Source organism: Sphaerodactylus townsendi, linkage group LG08 (genome assembly GCF_021028975.2).
Source record: "Sphaerodactylus townsendi isolate TG3544 linkage group LG08, MPM_Stown_v2.3, whole genome shotgun sequence".
Classification (NCBI taxonomy): Eukaryota; Metazoa; Chordata; class Lepidosauria; order Squamata; family Sphaerodactylidae; genus Sphaerodactylus; species Sphaerodactylus townsendi.
In genome coordinates, this window is record NC_059432.1 from 54,182,208 (window position 1) to 54,200,861 (window position 18,654).

The 18,654-nt window shown below is 40.3% G+C and overlaps 2 protein-coding genes across 5 annotated transcripts in view; one reads left to right on the plus strand and one right to left on the minus strand.

Annotated features, from left to right (window-relative positions):
- Positions 1-4,886, plus strand: part of AFAP1L2 (actin filament associated protein 1 like 2) — a 97,710-nt gene extending 92,824 nt beyond the window's left edge. The window contains exons 19-20 of the mRNA XM_048505820.1: positions 508-2,887; positions 3,015-4,886. Coding sequence (XP_048361777.1) covers positions 508-534 — 27 coding nt within the window. The 3' untranslated portion in view covers positions 535-2,887; positions 3,015-4,886. The remainder of the gene's footprint in view (positions 1-507; positions 2,888-3,014) is intronic.
- Positions 4,887-13,214: 8,328 nt separating this feature from the next.
- The window catches only part of VWA2 (von Willebrand factor A domain containing 2), a 38,401-nt gene continuing 32,961 nt past the window's right edge, over positions 13,215-18,654 (minus strand). For all 4 annotated transcript variants that reach the window (XM_048506649.1, XM_048506650.1, XM_048506651.1 and 1 more), the window contains 3 exons: positions 17,948-18,499; positions 17,211-17,333; positions 13,215-16,274 (listed from right to left, as the gene is read on the minus strand). In XM_048506649.1, the coding sequence (XP_048362606.1) occupies positions 16,105-16,274; positions 17,211-17,333; positions 17,948-18,499 (845 nt within the window). In that variant the 3' untranslated portion in view covers positions 13,215-16,104. The remainder of the gene's footprint in view (positions 16,275-17,210; positions 17,334-17,947; positions 18,500-18,654) is intronic.

Genomic DNA, 18,654 nt, shown 5'->3' on the forward strand with positions numbered 1-18,654 from the left:
TCCAGGTGGATTGTCATGTTTGTTGCATCAGTTCAGTGACTCCTTTTAAATACCAACACACTTCCTATTGTGGCATTAACTTTCTTGGACTAAAGCTCATTTCATGAGATGCAAAGGATATGCTAAGTGTGTGGAACAACAGGATTTAAATAGAATTTCAATTTGGAAATTTTGGAATATATGAGTACTTAACCTAATATACTTAAACCATTATGTTCATATCCAATATCTATTAATTCTATGAGCAGACTTTTTTAAAAAAATGAAGGCTTTTAACCTTTTTGATTAGTGGCCATTGCTTGAGTGACAAACCAGAATTCTTCCTCAGAACATCATCTTTTTTAAAATTTATCTAGTTTTTTGTATTTTGTTAAAAAACACCCATACAATAAAAACAATGTCTACGCAGCCCCTTTGAGTCCTACAGAATGGCAGCCAGTACACATTTTTCATAACTACTGGATGCTTTTGAAATTGCAAGACAAGTTTTTGTGTGTTCTTTTGCAGGAATGGGAGAAAAAAGGTGTTAGTTAGAAAACCACAGCATCCAGGATGGACTTAAGACTAGAACTGGCTCTGCGTAGACCAAAGGACTTTGTTGCCAGTAGGTAAAAAGGTCCAGTTCAGACAAAGCACAGCTGTCAGCGTTTCGTGTCATCTGTCTAGAAGAACTGATGGACCTGGGACTATATCAACACAGTCTTCTTCAGAAAAAGGATGTTTCTCCTTGTAGCAGAGTTGGGCTGTGTAGCTAAGAGAATTAACACAAATGTCAGCATTGCTTCTAACCCTATTGATATCATAAAAATGTTGCTGTACATAAGGATGCTTTTGAGTATTTCTACATTGGTGTTTTATCACTGTACAATCCAAGATTTGTCATTAATAATAGAACATGGAGTTATAACTTCAAACGGGATCTGTTTAATGCCCTTTTTTTATTTTGTTACACCAGGGTTGCAGGATAGGCGAGGGAGGTAAATACAACTGAGAAGCTAGCTACTGCTTCATGCATCCATGTGTTCCTTTGGGTGAGGTTTTCTAAGCCATGAAGAAAATTTGAGAGAAGCTCATGGGAAACACAGCTAAGAATTAAGAATTGTGTGCAGAATTTCCCTTTTTAAAAATCTGGAATTCAAAGCATACAAGGATGGAAGTTTCAGAGCACCCAGAAAACCTCTCTGCTGGGCCTTTGGAGTTTGCAGAGATGCATCCTGGATGGTGAGCTCCAAGGGACTCTGTGCACACAGAGAACTAATGTATGTTAGGGCCAGGGCCAGGGCCAGGGCCAGTGCTGTGAAGCATCCCACTGTGCAAGGAACTTTCCTTAACACTGAAGTGTAATGTATGAATGGGAGTTCAGCTGGAAGATGGGGAAACAAAAGCTCAGTAAAAACTAAATGATAAAGAGGTGGGATTTCATTCCCATCTTTCAAAACATGTTCAAGGCACTGCTGAATAATTCTAATGCACTTTAGAAACTCAGTAATGCTCCATATACAAATAATGCTAGGTTATAAGCTCACTGGAGCAGATGCCCATCACTTCTGTATTATGTACATTAGTCAATAGAGAGATTAGATGGTATAAATGATAAATGGATGTAAAAGCAACTTTAAACATTACCACTGAATTTGGAGCATAATCACATCCAAATGATTGTGAAAAATGGAACTCTGCGTGTTACTTCTTTCTGGAAGATAAAGAAGACAGTTGTGCAGTTCTTGCCTACTCCACAAGGAGAAGCTGCAACAAACCAGAGTCTGATTGTTGCTGTTTGTTTATATCCCTTTGTAGCAGTGACTGTTAATATCAACACATATGGATGTGTGGCACAGGTGCCAGAATTGCCAATTGAATGTACCCACAGATTTAGCTGTTGTCATGTTAAAATTCCATTCTGGACCAGAGCCCCTGAAAAGACTTCCCAGGCAAATGCCAAAAGAACCTTGACTCTAAGAAGAAAGACTAGGCTGCCTCTTTGCTGCAGTGAGCAGGGCCCAACCTACCCCAGTGTTATTGAGTTGTTTTGTCTTTTGGTGAAAAAGAAGGAACCAAAGCAGAAATACCTCCACAACAGCACAACCTCAAAGAAATAAAGCACTTTTCCTAGCCCAAATAGGCCCCACCCCTGACCTTCCCACCACAGTAGGCAAGACTGCAAGAAGTTTAGAACGGTCTCTATGGTCAGATGGGAAAAGCTACCCCACAGCAGAATGTCTTCCTTCTCTGAAGGAGAACTGGAAATGTCCTCCTTTGAATGCCTCCTCTTCTCTTCCAATCAACAGAAATGTAATTAGAGCAAGGTAGGACTAGAGCAGTCTTTCATCAGGGGAAGACAAAGAGCAGCATACGCATCAGCATATGGGACTGAGTTAGGTTTAGATTCAACATCAAACATTCCAGATTTTCAATGTTTGTTTAGTACAAACAAAATGCTCATGGCTTTAAAGACTGCAGCTGAGAATTTAGCAAGTTTGCTATCCATGGACCTTTCTAGACTATCATCCTACTGAGCAATACAGTTGTATTCATCAGTATATTTGTGTATATTTGTGTTCATCAGTTGTTCCAGAAAATTCAAACCACTCATGATTAGCAATTCAGTTGTGGAGAAATTAAATTTCTCGTTTTGTAAGTGGGGGAATGCGATTTCTCTAGGCAATGGCTATTTTGTAGTGCTTTGTGTACTGTAACTGCATGGGCATTACAAGCACCTATTGACTAGTTCCTGAGACAACAGCAGTTATACATTCACCATTTTAGAACATTTTCAAGTACATGAGGCATTCCTCTGCTACACTGCAACCCAGCAAAACACATGGAGTCCAAAGCATTCTTGCAATAGTTGCATGTGCCTAGTGATTGGTTATCTCCTAGATCAGTGGTGGCGAACCTTTGGCACTCCAGATGTTATGGACTACAATTCCCATCAGCCCCTTCCAGCATGGCCAATTGGCCATGTTGGAAGGGGCTGTTGGGAATTGTAGTCCATAACATCTGGAGTGCCAAAGGTTCGCCACCACGGTCCTAGATGTTTTAGAGAATGAATTTCCTCCGCTGCACTAATGGTGCATAGCGGTCTCTAAATTTAAAGTGGGGGAAAAACTGACCCACTTGAAAAGCTATTGGGTTGGGACAAGCATAAAATTCCAGTTGTGCAGAAATGCAAAGAAAAGTCCATGGAAGCTGCTTGCACTAAGTCAAGGTGACTGCATCTGCACTTGCATTGCCCGTTGCTGAAGATGCTGAGCAACAATTCCTGGCCACTATGATATCTGGGGGAGAAAGTGTTCAAGGTTGTACAAGATCTTTTTTTAAAAAAATTATTGTATCATTTGAATATTCCATTTTATATTAATATTCTTCATTCGTTTTCAAACAATACATTTTCCCCCTTTTCCCCTCCCCCCTGTATTTTCTTCATAATTTTATCAAACAGCCAGCAGTAAGTTCATTCTTTGTAACCTCTTCTCCCATATCTCCTCATTGACTCCAGCTTCTTTCATCCAGTCCGCATATATTGACCATATCCTCAAAATTTCACACTGTTTATCTTGCCACAGTTTATTTTTTGTTATATCGAAAATGTCCAGTGTCACTTGTTCCCAGATATATTCCAACCATTTTTGGATAATGTTGTTCAAGATCTTGCACAAATGGAAACTGCTCTAGCATTGTTTGTTTTCACTTGGGCATCACAAAATCTAAGCCATTGTATCCCACAACTATGTAGTATTTTTCTAAACCAGTTTTTTTTGTTCCTTTTATAAGAGAGAAAGGGTCAAAGGTAGTAACTTCTCAGTGCTACTGATTTCCTGGGAATAGTAAAGTGTACACTTAAAACACTTTTCTGAAAATTGGATTGGACACCTGACCTGAATCTGGTTTATTCACTTGATCTACATTATGGTTAAGAAGTGTTTAACTTTGGTTTGATCGTGCTTTAAAAGGGCAGAGTTTGAGAACTCTAGAAAGAAGATAGGTATGAACTGGACATCGATTCAAGTCCAGATCATTCTTTGATATCTTTAAGGGGCAACATCACCTCTAAAGGTTTGCTTGTACAATCCTGAACATTATGGTGGATTCTGCATGGGCCAAAAACAGCGGTGTGAAAACGGTGTGAAAATGGTTGAAAACGGTGTAAAAAGGTTTACACTGTTTCCACACCGCTGTTTTTGGCCCATGCGGAATCCGCCTATTTTTCAGGGAGGGAGGTTCTCTAAATACAACTATATTAATTATTAGCATGTTAAATAGGCTTTTGTAAACTAAACATCCATAAAAGCACAAAGTCCTCAGGTTCTAAGGTCTATGTGAAAGAGGTACACTGTGCTACTGTTTGGTAGTTTTAAAACATGCATGCCTGCAGTTGTGTTTGAAGTGTGAGGCCTTTACAGCCATCTTCAGATCCTAAACATTTTGTGCCAGTGTATATGTTTTCAATGCCATTGTAAGATGTTTTGTCTATATTGCATTACCATTATTTGCTATTAATTGTTAGCAATGCAAATTTTAAGCTGGGGGCATTAGGACAGAGAATAATACAGTTTGTGGTGCTCAGATGCCTGTCAACTGGAAGCATGGGGGAGAGTATCTTTGGTGTAGCAATGAACTCTTTTACACCATGTACTTTGCTAAAGGGTTTTTCCTGCCACATAATTCTTTGTTTCTACCTACTGAAAATCACCAAGTCAAGACCCATGAATTCAGTACATGAGCAGTTGATTGCAAATCAAGTGTTACTTTTTAAAGAAACAGCATGCTTCTATGATCACTGTGTTCTCAGTATAAAATTATTATTTTCTTTTGTAGAAGTGTCCTTCATCAATCCATTGTTATTTTAGCAAGTTTTCAAAATAAAAATTAAAATGTTAGCTGTATTTTAAGTGTCTTATACAAAATTATTGACACTATCAAAATAAGGAAATGTCTCTGTGCCTTTAGCTTTTCAGGGCAAGAGTTTGTACTTTGAGCAATGAAAAATTATTACTATAATCAAAAACTAATTTTTATAATGAATCCTCCATTTATATATAGTTGATTAAGGAATAAGGCTCCTTTTGTGTTCACTAGAGGGCACCCTTGCAACATATCACATGAACTGGCAATAATGTATGTCCACAAAAGTCATTCTTTTTTAATCCTTCCTTTTTTCCCAAGAAAACTAGGGTGGCGTGCTGAATTTACTCCACCAAAGGGGTTAAGCAGGGCTGGCCCATACTCTTTTTAATGTTTATTAGAGTGATCTCCCTTCAACCCTGGTAGGTTCTAATTTTCATGCTCCCAAGATGTCCTCACATCATATATCAATTCTGCTTTACGCAGATGATTCCGTTCTGCTCTCTCGGTCCAAAGTTGGATTGAGGTGGTTTATGAAGCGCTTTACAGAGTACTGTGACTCCAATAGACTAACAGTCAATTATGAGAAAACCAAGATAATGTTTTTTGCTAGATCCTCCAATATATATTATTGGAAAATAAACAACTTTCTTCTTGAACAAGTCAATCGTTTTAAATACCTTGGCCTTTTTTTTCACACAGTCTATCATGGATCCCCCATAAAAAGGCAGTACTTACTCAGTCTTAATCTAGAATTTCTGGAATCCTCTGCTTTTTCTATAGCAGAGGGCATTTTTTCATTCCTGCCGCATTAAAGATTTTTAATGCGAAGATTGAATCCCAATTATTCTATGGGGCTCCAATCTGGATACAGGCTGTTAACCATTCACTCAGTTCTCCCCAATCCATATTTTTTCGCAAAATCATGGAATTACCAAACTGTGTCTCTTACGCAGCCCTATGTTTGGAACTTGGATAAAATTCCTTGGAACTTAAATCTTGGTTTAGAGCCTTTAGATTTTGGCTGCATCTTCACTATCTTCCATCTGATCATTCCCTTGTTTCCTTAATATTTTCGGACACACAGGTTAATCCCTGGTTTTCTCTGATTGAAAAGAAAATTGTATATATTGGATTGTCTCTTGAACCACTCTCTTTCCTGTTCTGAAGAGTACAAACTACTCAAAGGCCAGCTCTTAGATTGGAAATTTGCAGAATTATATCTAGCAGCTAAACAAACTTGCTCTCCTACACAATTTCTAATTCCATTTGAGCAGGGTAGCATGGCCCATTACTTATAACCCCCGCTCAAGGAGAGCTTTCACAATTGCTAGATTTAATGGCATGCCGTCTGCCCTACTAAATGGCAGGTTTAATAACCTAGAAAACTCTAAAAGGTTATGTAGCTGTAATACCAACGTAGTTGAAACACTGGCTCACCAGCTATTACATTGCACCAGATTTGCCAAAATTAGATCTAAATATCTAAATATCTCTACATCCTGTCTTCCAACTTGAGTTAACAGATTTGATTAGATTATTTCTCCTGCTAAATAACTCTGATTCTGTTTTTTGTGAAGAGGTTGCAATGTTTGTTATGGAAATAATTCAGTAACAATATGTTGTATTTATCTGAGGTTACCTTTTTTTTGCCTTACAAACCTTATTGTTTACTGTGTTTTGTTTTTGTTGTTCATGCCAATAAAGGTTTTGCTTTGCTTACATGCAGAATAATGCACTTTCAATCCACTTTCACAATTGTTTGCAAGTGAATTTTGCTATTTCACACAGTAAAATTCAGCTGCAAAGTGCATTGAAAGTGAACTATTCTGCATGTGCGGAAGGGGCCATAGTTATCCCTTTCTGATTTTATTCCCAGAAGAAGAAGAGAAGAGTTTGGCTTTATATCCCCCCTTTCTCTCCTGCAGGAGACTCAAAGGGGCTTACAATCTCCTTGCCCTTCCCCCCTCACAACAAACACCCTGTGAGGTAGGTGGGACTGAGAGAGCTCCAAGAAGCTGTGACTAGCCCAAGGTCACCCAGCTGGTGTGTGTGGGAGTGTACAGGCTAATCTGAATTCCCCAGATAAGCCTCCACAGCTCAGGCGGCAGAGCTGGGAATCAAACCCGGTTCCTCCAGATCAGAGTGCACCTGCTCTTAACCTCCTACTCCACTGCTGCTCCTTATGAAGATTGCAAGTGGCTTTGAAACTGGGTTACTTAATTGATTACTGATTCTATTTTTAACTCGATCAGACCTTGAATTGCACATTCATCACTTGAACTATTGTTGCTTGATGACTCACAGTTAACTGTGACTGCCTGTTTAGAAAAGCATCATGGGGTCAATCACAGGTTGAGCTGGGTTGGTTTTTTTTTTTTTTAGTCTTCAAGCATTGACCATGCCTGAAATCAGCTGCATTTTAAGGAATCTACTAGGTTGGTAGGTAAACATTCATTCTGTGAGGCCAAGGGCCATTACATTATAACAAAAAATAAATTCCTAGGCAATAATGAATATTTTAAGGATTCCTCTAGTGAAATATTTAGTGAAAAATTATTTATATCCAGTCTTTCCTTGTTGCTCAAGGCTTATCTTCTTACTTATGAAACTTACTTACTTATTAAAAAGCTTCCAAGGAAACTGAGGATATATCAGAGCCTGGATTAAAAACCACTTTTTAAAATAGTTTTAACAAAACAAAAGAAGAACAACCCACCCACCCCAATATTTGTGGGGATGGAAAATCCTGTCCAAACAACTTCCTTTTTTATACCACATTTCTCCTCTCACTCTCCGCTATCATTGTTTCTCCCATTCCCACCTCTTCCTTCCCTGCCACTATCTCCTCTTCCCTCCCCTCTGCTGCTGCCTTCTTTCTTTTCTTGGCCCTTCAGTTCCCTTGTCTCTTTCCTACTGAGCTGCCAGAATTGATGGACAACTTAGCTTTTAAGTTGTCTGTGTAACCTTCCCCCTTTTAAAAAAAGTTTGGGATTTTCAGAAACATGGGATTTCATTCAAATCTGTAGAACCATACTATAAGTACCAGGATCATAACAACATATACAAGATATGCAGTTCAGTTCCATTTAGGTAACTATAGTGATTAAATGGTTACTGTCTATTCAAAGAAAAGATCAATTGTTGCTGTTAATCATTCCTTGGACCATCTAGCCTGGTAGTTGAGTCTGCAATATATGTATGATTCATTGAAATTAAGTATAAACTGGAGACCTGATGTGTCACCATTTTAAGTAATTATTATCTTTCATAGGAATTCCCACATGATAAAACCATTCTCGTCCCTTCTACATTAAATGGTTGAATAAATCAGATCTGGGAGATAGTCAGGTCTTGAGCAACAGAAACTTGTGTGCACATGATTCCTTCTGGCTATAAAAACTCCAGCCAAGATGCAAAATTTAAGATCCAATAGTGAGGGCAGAAAGATATCCAGTTTATACTGAGAGTGAATGCAACATATGCTGAAAAATGAAATATTCTAATAGTCACAGAAGGACTGTTGAAACTTAGATCATTTCCAAATGGGCCAAGCCCCCTCAGATGTATGCATTTGATGTAATGGTCCAGAAGCATGCCATGGTTGACAACACTGAATGTCACTGAGAGGGCCAACTCTTCCTCTCCCCACAACAGACCTTGTGAGTTAGGTGGGGCTGATAGAGTTCTGAAGAACTGTGACTAGTTCAAGGTCACCCAGCAGGAATGTAGGAGTGTAGAAATATATCTGATTTCACCAGATAAGCCTCTGCCACTCAGGTGGAAGAGTGAGGAATCAAAGTATTAGAATCTACCTGCTTTTAACCACTACACCCAGGGTCTGCAACCCATGGCGCCGGACGGCATGCGGCTCTTTCGTCCTTGTACTGTGGCTCTGCATGGCTTGGGTCCTCTCAGCCTCCTTCAGAGAGTTGCCCTAAGGGTTAATGGGAAAGAGTCCCCGTTCCTAGAGAGTCCCCGTCCCAAGACGGCTATCCGAAGCCCCTTCCAGCTTCACTGTCCCAGCTGCCTGGTTGGCTGATGCCGGTGGTGACGGTGCGGGTTAGGGATGGAGCACCGCTGGTGGATCCTCTTGAACAGGTGAGCAGCGAAGGGCGGGAAACAGGAGGGAGTTGCAGGAGCGCAAATTTTCAGTGCAATCCTAACCTCAGTCCACCCCCCCTTGAATGGGGGGGTCAGGGGTCGACCCTGCTTTGGGTGGCCTCATTTCCCCCTCCCCTGGGTCCTTAGAGGTCTGTTATTATTTTTTAAGCGTTCAAAATGTTCAAAATGTGTTCTTTTCATAAATAAAATATAATTTTCTCTATAGCACTTCATGGATTTCATAAGCAACACACTATAATTGTTTATACAAAGCGTAAAGGTAATTGTTTATACAAAGCGTACAGTGTTATCTTCATTTTAAATGTCAAAAAGTATTTGCGGCTTCCAGTGTTTTCTTTTCAATGGAAAACAGGTCTAAATGGCTCTTTGGGTGTTAAAGATTGCTGACCCCTGCACTACACTATGCTAGCTAGGTACTATAAACAGCACTCCTGCTATCAAGAAGACACTGATCACTTCCATGATCCATCTGACCACACACCTCTCACAAGCACAAACCAAGAACAGCAGAGGCTGAGTAATGTTGTAAAATGCATTGACTAGGGTAAAATAAAATTATTTATTTTATTAATTTTTTTGGCACTCAGATGCGTTAAGCAAAAAAAAAAATAGAGGAAGAGGCACCATTTCAATTGAGTCCAAAGGCAAATCTGGAAAAGAAATGTGGGGCAGGGGGTTTCCTTCAACTTTCTCAAGTCCATTTTACCTTAGGAAAACCTTGAGGGGCTCTAAGGAGGCTATGGTTTGAGGTATAGGCACCAAATTTGCAGTTGACTCTTCTTACAATAACACCTAGGTATGGGGAAGGGTGTCCAGGTTTAAGGAAGGGTGTCTAAAAAGAAGGTGCCTCCATTCAGTCTCCATTGTTTCCAACTGAGCAAAAATAGGGCCCATAAAGTTGAATCTCCTGACTCTATCTTCACCAAACTTAGGGGTTCTTGTCAGGAGAGTCCCCAGGAGCTACGTTGCAAATTTGGTGCCTCTGCCTCAAAAAAACAGCCCCTACCCCGAGCCTGCAATTTTTCCCCCTTATCCTGAATTTTTTTTTCTCGTTCATTCTCAGTTCTAACATAATGTTATGTCAGTGGGGGATATTTGTGGGGCTGTTTTTCAAGATAGGGGCACCAAAACTGCAGCATAATACAGTGAGCATTGGGACAGGGGATCCAATTTTATGAGTCTCCAAATGGAGAAAAAATGCAGACCCATAAAAATGGTCTCCATGATCCAATTTTCACCAAACTTGGGGGTTCGTGTAAGGAGAGCCACCTGAAGCTACTACTGTTCACAGAAAGTAAATCTGTTGCCTCTAATTAAAAAAAAACTGCCCACAGAGCCCCACAAAAATTTCCCATAGGGTTAACAGGCCCACAATTTTTTTGATATTTGAAAAAAGGTAGAGAAATTCCTATATTCTTTCAGATTTTCTGAAAAGGTTTGAGTCTATTATACCTAAACGAAAAATTACCAGAAAAAAATTCAATGCACACTCACAGCATAACTGAAAATCATCCCACAAAATTGATCACACTGTGTTCCAGCAGCTGCACTATTGTTCACAGAAAGTGAATAGCAGAAAAATACATTTATGTTTCACTAAAGAGCTATCTGGAAATGTCATCTGAACAATCCAGGGATCAAGCTCCTCCTTAACATGATAAGCAGCAAGTGGTTACCCCTGGTAACATGCCTTCTCTTGTCAACCAAAATGTGCTGCAACGCCATTGTAAGGATGCTATGCAACATGCTTCTGGAAAAGGTTGTGAGACAACAGATGCGAAAGACAGGTTTCTTTCTGTTCAGTCACTACAACAACATAAGTGCATTAAAAACGTTTAAATGGATTCATGCTTGCCAATAAAAATACTGCTTTTTCCAAAATGTGTGAGAATTACTTCTGTTCAACTCAGCATTTCATTGAAGACTGCAGGTATCAATAATACATTTTGCAGATGTTAGATAAATTACATAGGAGGGTCCAGAAGAACTGTAAATATCAGAGTATCTTTGTTAACAAGAACATCATGCAGGCCACAAGGAGGAAGAGAAAAATGACTACAGACAAGTTTGGCTGGAAATTGAATTAATGCCACAAAAGATTCATATACAAAACATGTTGCAGGATTAACCCATTTTCCTCTAAACAGGCCTTAACATGGAAAAAATAAACACCCAGCATGGTTCTAGCTGACATACCTATACTTTTACTATTAAAATCTGGTCAGGGAATGGCCCCTGGAATGCTCTCGCCAAACCCCCACAGGGGTGCGCGCCCGGTGCACTGCGCAGCCCCTCCCCGGTCCCCTTGGAGCTACACCTCTAACAGAAAGTGAACTATTGTTCACAGAAAGTGAACAATTTCATTGTCTAGGGCAATACACACCCTCACACAAATCTAAACCAAACCTCTGATTCATCAAGGTCAATACTGTCTACTCCAGGGGTAGGGAACCTGCGGCTCTCCAGATGTTCAGGAACTACAATTCCCATCAGCCTCTGTCAGCATGGCCAATTGGCCATGCTGGTAGGGGATGATGGGAATTGTAGTTCCTGAACATCTGGAGAGCCGCAGGTTCCCTACCCCTGGTCTACTCAGACTGGCAGTAATTGTTTAGTGCATCAGATCAAGGTCTTTCACAACAAGTTCTTCTGACTCCGTATACTGTTTTGTCAGCTCTTCTGACTTCATATACTTCTACATAGTTGGTTTATTATGTACTTCTAATGATAGAATATCACATTTTAAAGCAATTGAAGCACTCAAGTGCACAGGCAAAACACCTCCACCCCCCCACCCCCCCAGTAGCGCCCTTCCCAATTTTTGGTGCTAGTTATATGGGATGTAGTTTCACAACTGTCACAAGTATTCTCTGGACAATCTATTGAAGCTATTAGTATAGAATAATACTAACATCCACTTCCACATGCTGTGCCCTTTTATGTACTTCAGTTTTATTTTGCCCTTTTATGTTTAATTGAATAAAATCAACCATTCCCTGTGTTCTTCCTGTGTAAATGCAGCAATGGAGTAATTTAAAAAGGATTGAAAACACTGAGGCCTGTCTGCCCTATTTTTTCATTTTGAATCTCTGTTCTGCCTCTCTCCTGCACTGTATTGCAAACACCAGCTTTCTGCTCATCCTTAGTTGCTTGTGGACATTAAATACCATTGTTGCGAAATTGAAGCTTGAGGGAGTACTTTGCAGAAAATAAAAGCAGCCTTCTAGTCTATTTGCACCCTAGGTATCTCTCAAAGCAAGATGGTGACTCTGTCAACCACAATTTATTGCCAATAGTAGCAAAGGGGCCATTTAAGCAGAGTTGGGGGGTGGGGGGTTAGCTCACAAGATCAGAATGCAATCATTGCCCAGTCACGCTCTAGATATAGAGGCTGCAGCTATGCCTGTTATTCTACACCGATCAACAATGAGATCATATACTAGCAGTTTTGCCTAAGGCCTAAGAACCCCCTCTCCAGGGGCATGTAAACTAGCCGTAATCCAGTCTCCACCTTTGGAAGAAAAGGTAACTTTCAAGATGCTTTGAAGATAAGAGCAGAGAGACAAACATGATGACACAGGGTGCCTTGGATCATGGTAGTAGCAGAAACTAACTGGCAGTTAAAAAAAGCAAACAGCACAGTAGAAAGCAGAAAAGATAAGTGTACTTGTTATCACAATAATGGATTGAACTAAACTCCCAGATTTCTGGGGCAATAAAGAGGAACTTGCAAGTTTTCTGTAGAACCACCATTCTGAGAGGAGTCTTGGACTTTGGGAATGTCATTCATACATCAAGAACAAAATGTATTTGCCTTAATGCATGCCCCCTCTCCTTCCACCTTTCTTCATTTAGTGTAAGCAAGCTGCTTCATGAGTTTTTTGTTGCCAAGATACCTTAAACATAGCAACAGCCTAATACATGCTACGTAACAGAGCTATCTTTATGTTTAACTTACTGAACAGAATTGTTGTGGTTATAGCTGCTGTGCAGCTAAAAATAACACAGTCTTATTTGACAAAGGAGAAAGCACAGTCTCAGGGAGGCCTGGCAGAAAAGGGTGATTTTATAAGAAAAGCAATAGGCCGCTTACTCAACTGTTTGATACTCAGACCTAAGTACCTTTTTCTTACCCATTAGTTCCTCAGACTCACTCCTAGAGTTATTGTTATTTATTAGCATGCTCCAAATAAGTAATTTTGTCTTTGTGTGTGTTATTGCTGCACAGCTAAACGACAAGCCAATTGATACAGTTAGTTTATTAAATGTTGCACCACTTACCCATTTTAAATAACACCTGCTTTCTCACACACAGAGGATGTAATTAAAAAGAAACTCAACATGTGCAGAACTAGAAACGGATACAAGAGAGAAAAATGAACATGGAATGAGATCATTATTATGATGTTATCAAAAATACACAACAGAAGTCAACAAGTTGCTTGCAGAACCATAAGTTGAAGCAATGTCTGAAATGAAGGGATTGTGTCTGTTTTGCCTCCTGATTCCTCACACAATGAACCATAAGCTTATACAATATCTTGTCTCAGAATATTATGAGAAGCAGTAGCATAAGGGGCAAACTAAAGTTAGAACACCAAAATTTAGATGGCACAGTGAACTGGAGATTGGCTAGAAGACTTTCCTAGACCAGAAAGTTTTTAATCTGTGAGAAGGATGTAAAGGAACGAGAGAGCAGGAGGTGCCTAAGTCAGAGGATTTCCAGCTTGTTCAGTCAAGAACAAATTGTGGTTTGTTTGCACTGTCTGAACGATCTCAAGAAAGAATGAAAATAAGATCCAAAAAGCCACGCTAGTTTGCTGAGAGGTGGTCTGCAGTTCATCCATTCAAATCTGACTACTGTGGTAATCAATCATCCTCTCTGCTGTTTTTGGAACACAAGGTATATCATAGGTCAGAGTCCAGCCCCAAATTTTAGGCATTTTGGTGACCAAGACACAAAGTTATTGCTCTGCCGGTTCAGGGATTCTGTGAAAGCCAGAAGTTTAAAATGAGGATGAAATGCAGACATTTGGTCCCTTGAGTTATATCTAGAGGTGATGCCAGAGCAGAAGCAGGAAGCAAAACATGTGCATATCTGGTGTTGCCTCTTCCATTGAAATATAAGGGTAGGTGCTTGTATAAGGTGGAAACAAGGTCATGGAATAACTGCAAAAAATCACCTGTTAACCTGGTAAATATCAGTTACAAGTGATATGAAGTCACTCATATAGGATATATGCTTATACAGATCTAGTTTCAGAATATTCTAAATCTTCAGTCCAGGGCCCTTCCCCTCCTGAATAGGAGAAAGTGCACATCAGCACCAGCACCTTGGGGAGTGAAGGGATTGAACCAGCTCCGCACAGACACAAATCCAACAGAAGCAACTGCACAGAGTCCATGGCAAAGTTAAAAATGTTAGCACACATAATGGGTAAGTGCAACCTTAATTAATAATTGGCATTGCACAGCGGCTAAGTGAATACATTTTGCACTACAGAGGATGATCATTGGGCTGCTGGTTCAAATTTGGCCTCTGCCATGAACTAGCCATGAAGGGTTTTTAAGGCAGCAAATGGTTGGCAGGAAACTGACTTGTCAACTCCTCCCCTGGATACATCCCTGGCTTGCCCCCACTATGCTGCCAGGGGTGCTGTATCTGGCACTGTGTTCCAGTGCCTGGAAGGGTAGCAGCAGCTACATGCAGGCTGAATTGCCTCTCCGTCAGAGCAGGTGCCCCAGTGAGGGCAAATCTGCTACGGTGGCCACATACCACTTCCACAGGTGGATTCAGTCCCCCCCTTTGAATGGGACCAGTAGGTTTTTTTTAAGATGGGCAATGTATGTCTTTATTTGCTAGCCCCAGACAACAATTGGCTGCTGCATTCTAAACCAGCTGCAGTTTCTGGGTTGTTTTTATGGTCAACCCAATGTAGACCACATTACAGTAAAACAATAGCAAGATTACCATGGATTAATGGGGCCAGATCAGCTGAAAGGTAACACATGGTTAGTCAAATGCACGTCACTCTTGCCCACTACATTGACTTGCTTTTCAAACAGCAAGATAGGTCCATGAGCACCCGCAAGCTCTTAACCTGCTTTGCAAGTGCCAATTCCACTCCATCCAGTGGAAGCGGATTCAGTCCCTCTAAACCATCAGCCTTCCCAGCCAGAATCAGCTCTATCTTGTCTAGATTCAGGGGCAACTTGTGCTGTCTTAGGCACTTTACCAGAACTTGAAGGTCTGGTTCAGAGTTGAGACAGAGGCATTTGGAAGCTTTGATAATGAGACACAGAGCTAGGTGTCATCTGCATATGCTTCAAGCTCCATGCATTGCCATTCAGCAATCTCATGTAAATATTGAAGAGCAATGAAATCTTGAGGCATTCTCCAAGACATATCCCAACCAGCTGATTTCACTTGTCTGGGAGAAACTCTTTGTGTCTGATCTGACAAGAAAAAATGCAGCTAGTGAACAGTCTCTAACACCAACCCCATTTTCCCAATGGATTGACTGTCTAACCAGGATGTAAAACTGTGGTTTGAGAAGTTGATTTGGTAACCCCAGTTAGTCCTAACTATTGTTTTGTGAGATCTACAAATATGGATGATCTAGCATGTTGCCCAGCACTATTCTCACCACAATGTAGGCCAGGATAGCAGCCAGATCTCTGCATAGGTGGGAAAAGTGCAGGTTATAAAACTAGCATTTGTGGAAGAAAACTGGCATTTAAATGGCTATAAAACTAGAATTCAGCTTGCATGCAAACTAAAATAAACCATGGTCTCACACTGTCTGAATCACTTTAAACACAGAACATGCTGTATCAATTCCGTATTATTATGCATCACTTTTGGTGGTTTGATCCAACTTAAAGTCCTCTAAAATTTTCAGTCAAATATGAAAAACAAAATGTTCAGGGCTATAAAGCTCAATGTGTAAGACAGACACTGATCTTATTCTGACAGCCAGTAGATCAATAATAAATATTTGCCATATAATTTTAGCTAGCTATTGCAAATCTCATCTGGTATACCAGAAGTGATTCCGTGCAAACTTCTTGTGCTTTGAATCAACATTATTGTGTAAGGATTTCCTAGATTTTAGTGCCTTCATACAAATGTATTCAGTAGCTGAAGGTTGGAGTCCTTCTCTGTCCTCCCCAGTGAGTCCGCTGTATGTGCCTTTTTGAATGTTGGTGAGTTCTATATAATGGCTGCCCACCATAATGTCTTTGCTGAGCATGGAGACTTCCTGAATGCAGCCATGTTGGATAAGTGTCACCCCTCTGAATTCCTATAAAAAACATGAAGGGAATTATTGGTTATCAAAGCAATAATCAACGCTTGGTCTTTCTTAACAATGAAATATCTTGTTGTCAGAGCAAATTGTATATTGCTTCATGTTATCTCTAGTCTACTTAGAACTTTGTACAGATCAGAATAATATTTTGTACCTATGCTGCTGATGTTTTTTTGGGGGGGGGGATGTGTTAGTATTAAGCTGTGTCGTCATGGTTAGGATTCTCTTTGTTGCTTTAATGCACAGTTTTCTGAATGCACAGTTTTCTGTGTACTTTCCTCCATTTAAAAAAATTCCCCTTCCACATATTTTCTGTGGTGACTCCAGGTGACTTGTGCTTCCCCTTTTGTTCTTTTCTTCACACATAACATTTCTATTAATATTTAAAACAGAAAAATGGTAATAAGCCTCAAAAAGCCTCAAAAAGTTAGCATGGCAAGGAAAAACTGCTGGGAAAATTTCAGCTTCTATATGATAAAATCCTTTGTGCCTAACCCTCTCTTTCCTCTTGTACCCACCATTTTACCCAAGTCCCCATTGTGGGAGAGCTTTAAAAGAATCAGCATCATTTTATAAAGAGCTACTAGTGGCTTAAAATAATAACAAAAAAACCCAGCAAAAAGCCTGCCAGTGACATGGTTGGTAGAGGTAGTAATGTGGATGGAGAGCTTCAACCGCACACACCCCGCCCTCGCCCCATCTCCTTGTTGCAAGACAGAGAAACCGGTGTTGACTATGATCTTTTTGGAAAGATAGAATCAAAGCAGCGGTTGGAAGAAATGGAATGAAGTGGGAGGGGGAAACATGGAAGGGAACAATTGTAGAACAACTAGAGGACATATTGTGTGGATTTTCTGAAAACCATCACTCCAGTTTGAGACCCAAAATGGAGAAAACACCCTAGTGGAAGAAAGCTGTAAGGAGTCCTACTCTTTTCACAGTGAGGTCCTTCCCAGCCTCGGCACTGACATTGGTAGCTGCCATTTCCAGGAATGCATTCTCCATCATTCATGCAGGGGTTGGGCTTGCAGAGGCTCACTGGCCTTTTAGCCTCTGAAAGAGACAGAACAATAACAGCTCAGTAGCCCACACTGATGGTCATGCCACAAATCAAAAACTAATCAAAAACGAATTCTTCCTAATGCTACAGGGATGGCCATTTTATAGTTGTGGGGAAGCATTTAGGGCGAAGTCTGATTTTATTAGGAAAAACTTTAATTCAAACAGCTATGTTTAATGAGGCCCACCAAAGTCTTCCATGGCTGTCCAGTCAGTTTTTAGTCAGTGGTGTAATTAGGGGGGGACATGAGGAAACTGGAGCCCCTGACACCACTTGATGTACAGAGAAATGATCATAGATTCAGCTTTTTCCCGCCCTGTACTTCAAGTAGCACACACTCTTCCACACAGCTATTAACGGCACCTGCTCCCTTTTGCATTCGAACACCCGACTCAAATTTTTTGGAGTTGGCAACTGACTAGGAAAAGTTACTAAAGTTACAAAGTTACTGATTAAGACAGAACTGAGGATAAAGTGAGACTGCACTGATTACCCATAACATTTACTGTAATAATTAAATACCAACACACACACACACACACACACACACACAGAGAGAGAGAGAGAGAGAGAGAGAGAGAGAGAGCTTAAAAGAAAAAAATCTTACCATCACATAGCCTTTCAGTGATAATGTCCTTATTCTTCATTAGATTTTCATAAGATGCAATCTGTAGCAGATTATTGCGAGAACCTGCAATCCTCAGAAGTGAGCTCCTTTGGACATATCCTATCCCAATGACAAGTAGCGATATATCATTGTTACGCAGCTGCTGGGCTGGGACTATGGCATCCTCTATGCCAGTCCCACTGGAGATCAATACCACAATCTTTTTTACTCCAGGCCTTGCTCCTTTTTGGATGGTCATGACATCTTCATAAATAAGTAGCAAAGAGGTTCCAACAGAGGCAGAGCCACCCACAAAAGTAGCTTGGTTGATGGCTTCAAAAAGAGCTGTATTAGTCGTGTGGGTATCCAGGCCGAATACGGTGTGGGTTTTTTTTCCATAGACAACAAGGCCTACCTGTGTCAGATCCCGATTGATATCAAACTGGAGTGAGAGGTTACTCACAAAGTTTTTTAGCAGTACAAAGTTCTCTCTTCCAACAAATGCTGAGGAATCTAAAGTAAATACCAAATCCAGAGACCGAGATGAGCAACCTAAGGAGGGAGGAGCAGACATTAAGCTGATGGGGACAGTAGGTTCCTAAAAATTTCAAATGAAATGGAAAATAATTTTATATCTCTACACTTTGGCCCAGAGATTTTTAAAAAGCTATGGAATTCTAGTCAGATTTAGTTCTGAATAAGTCTAG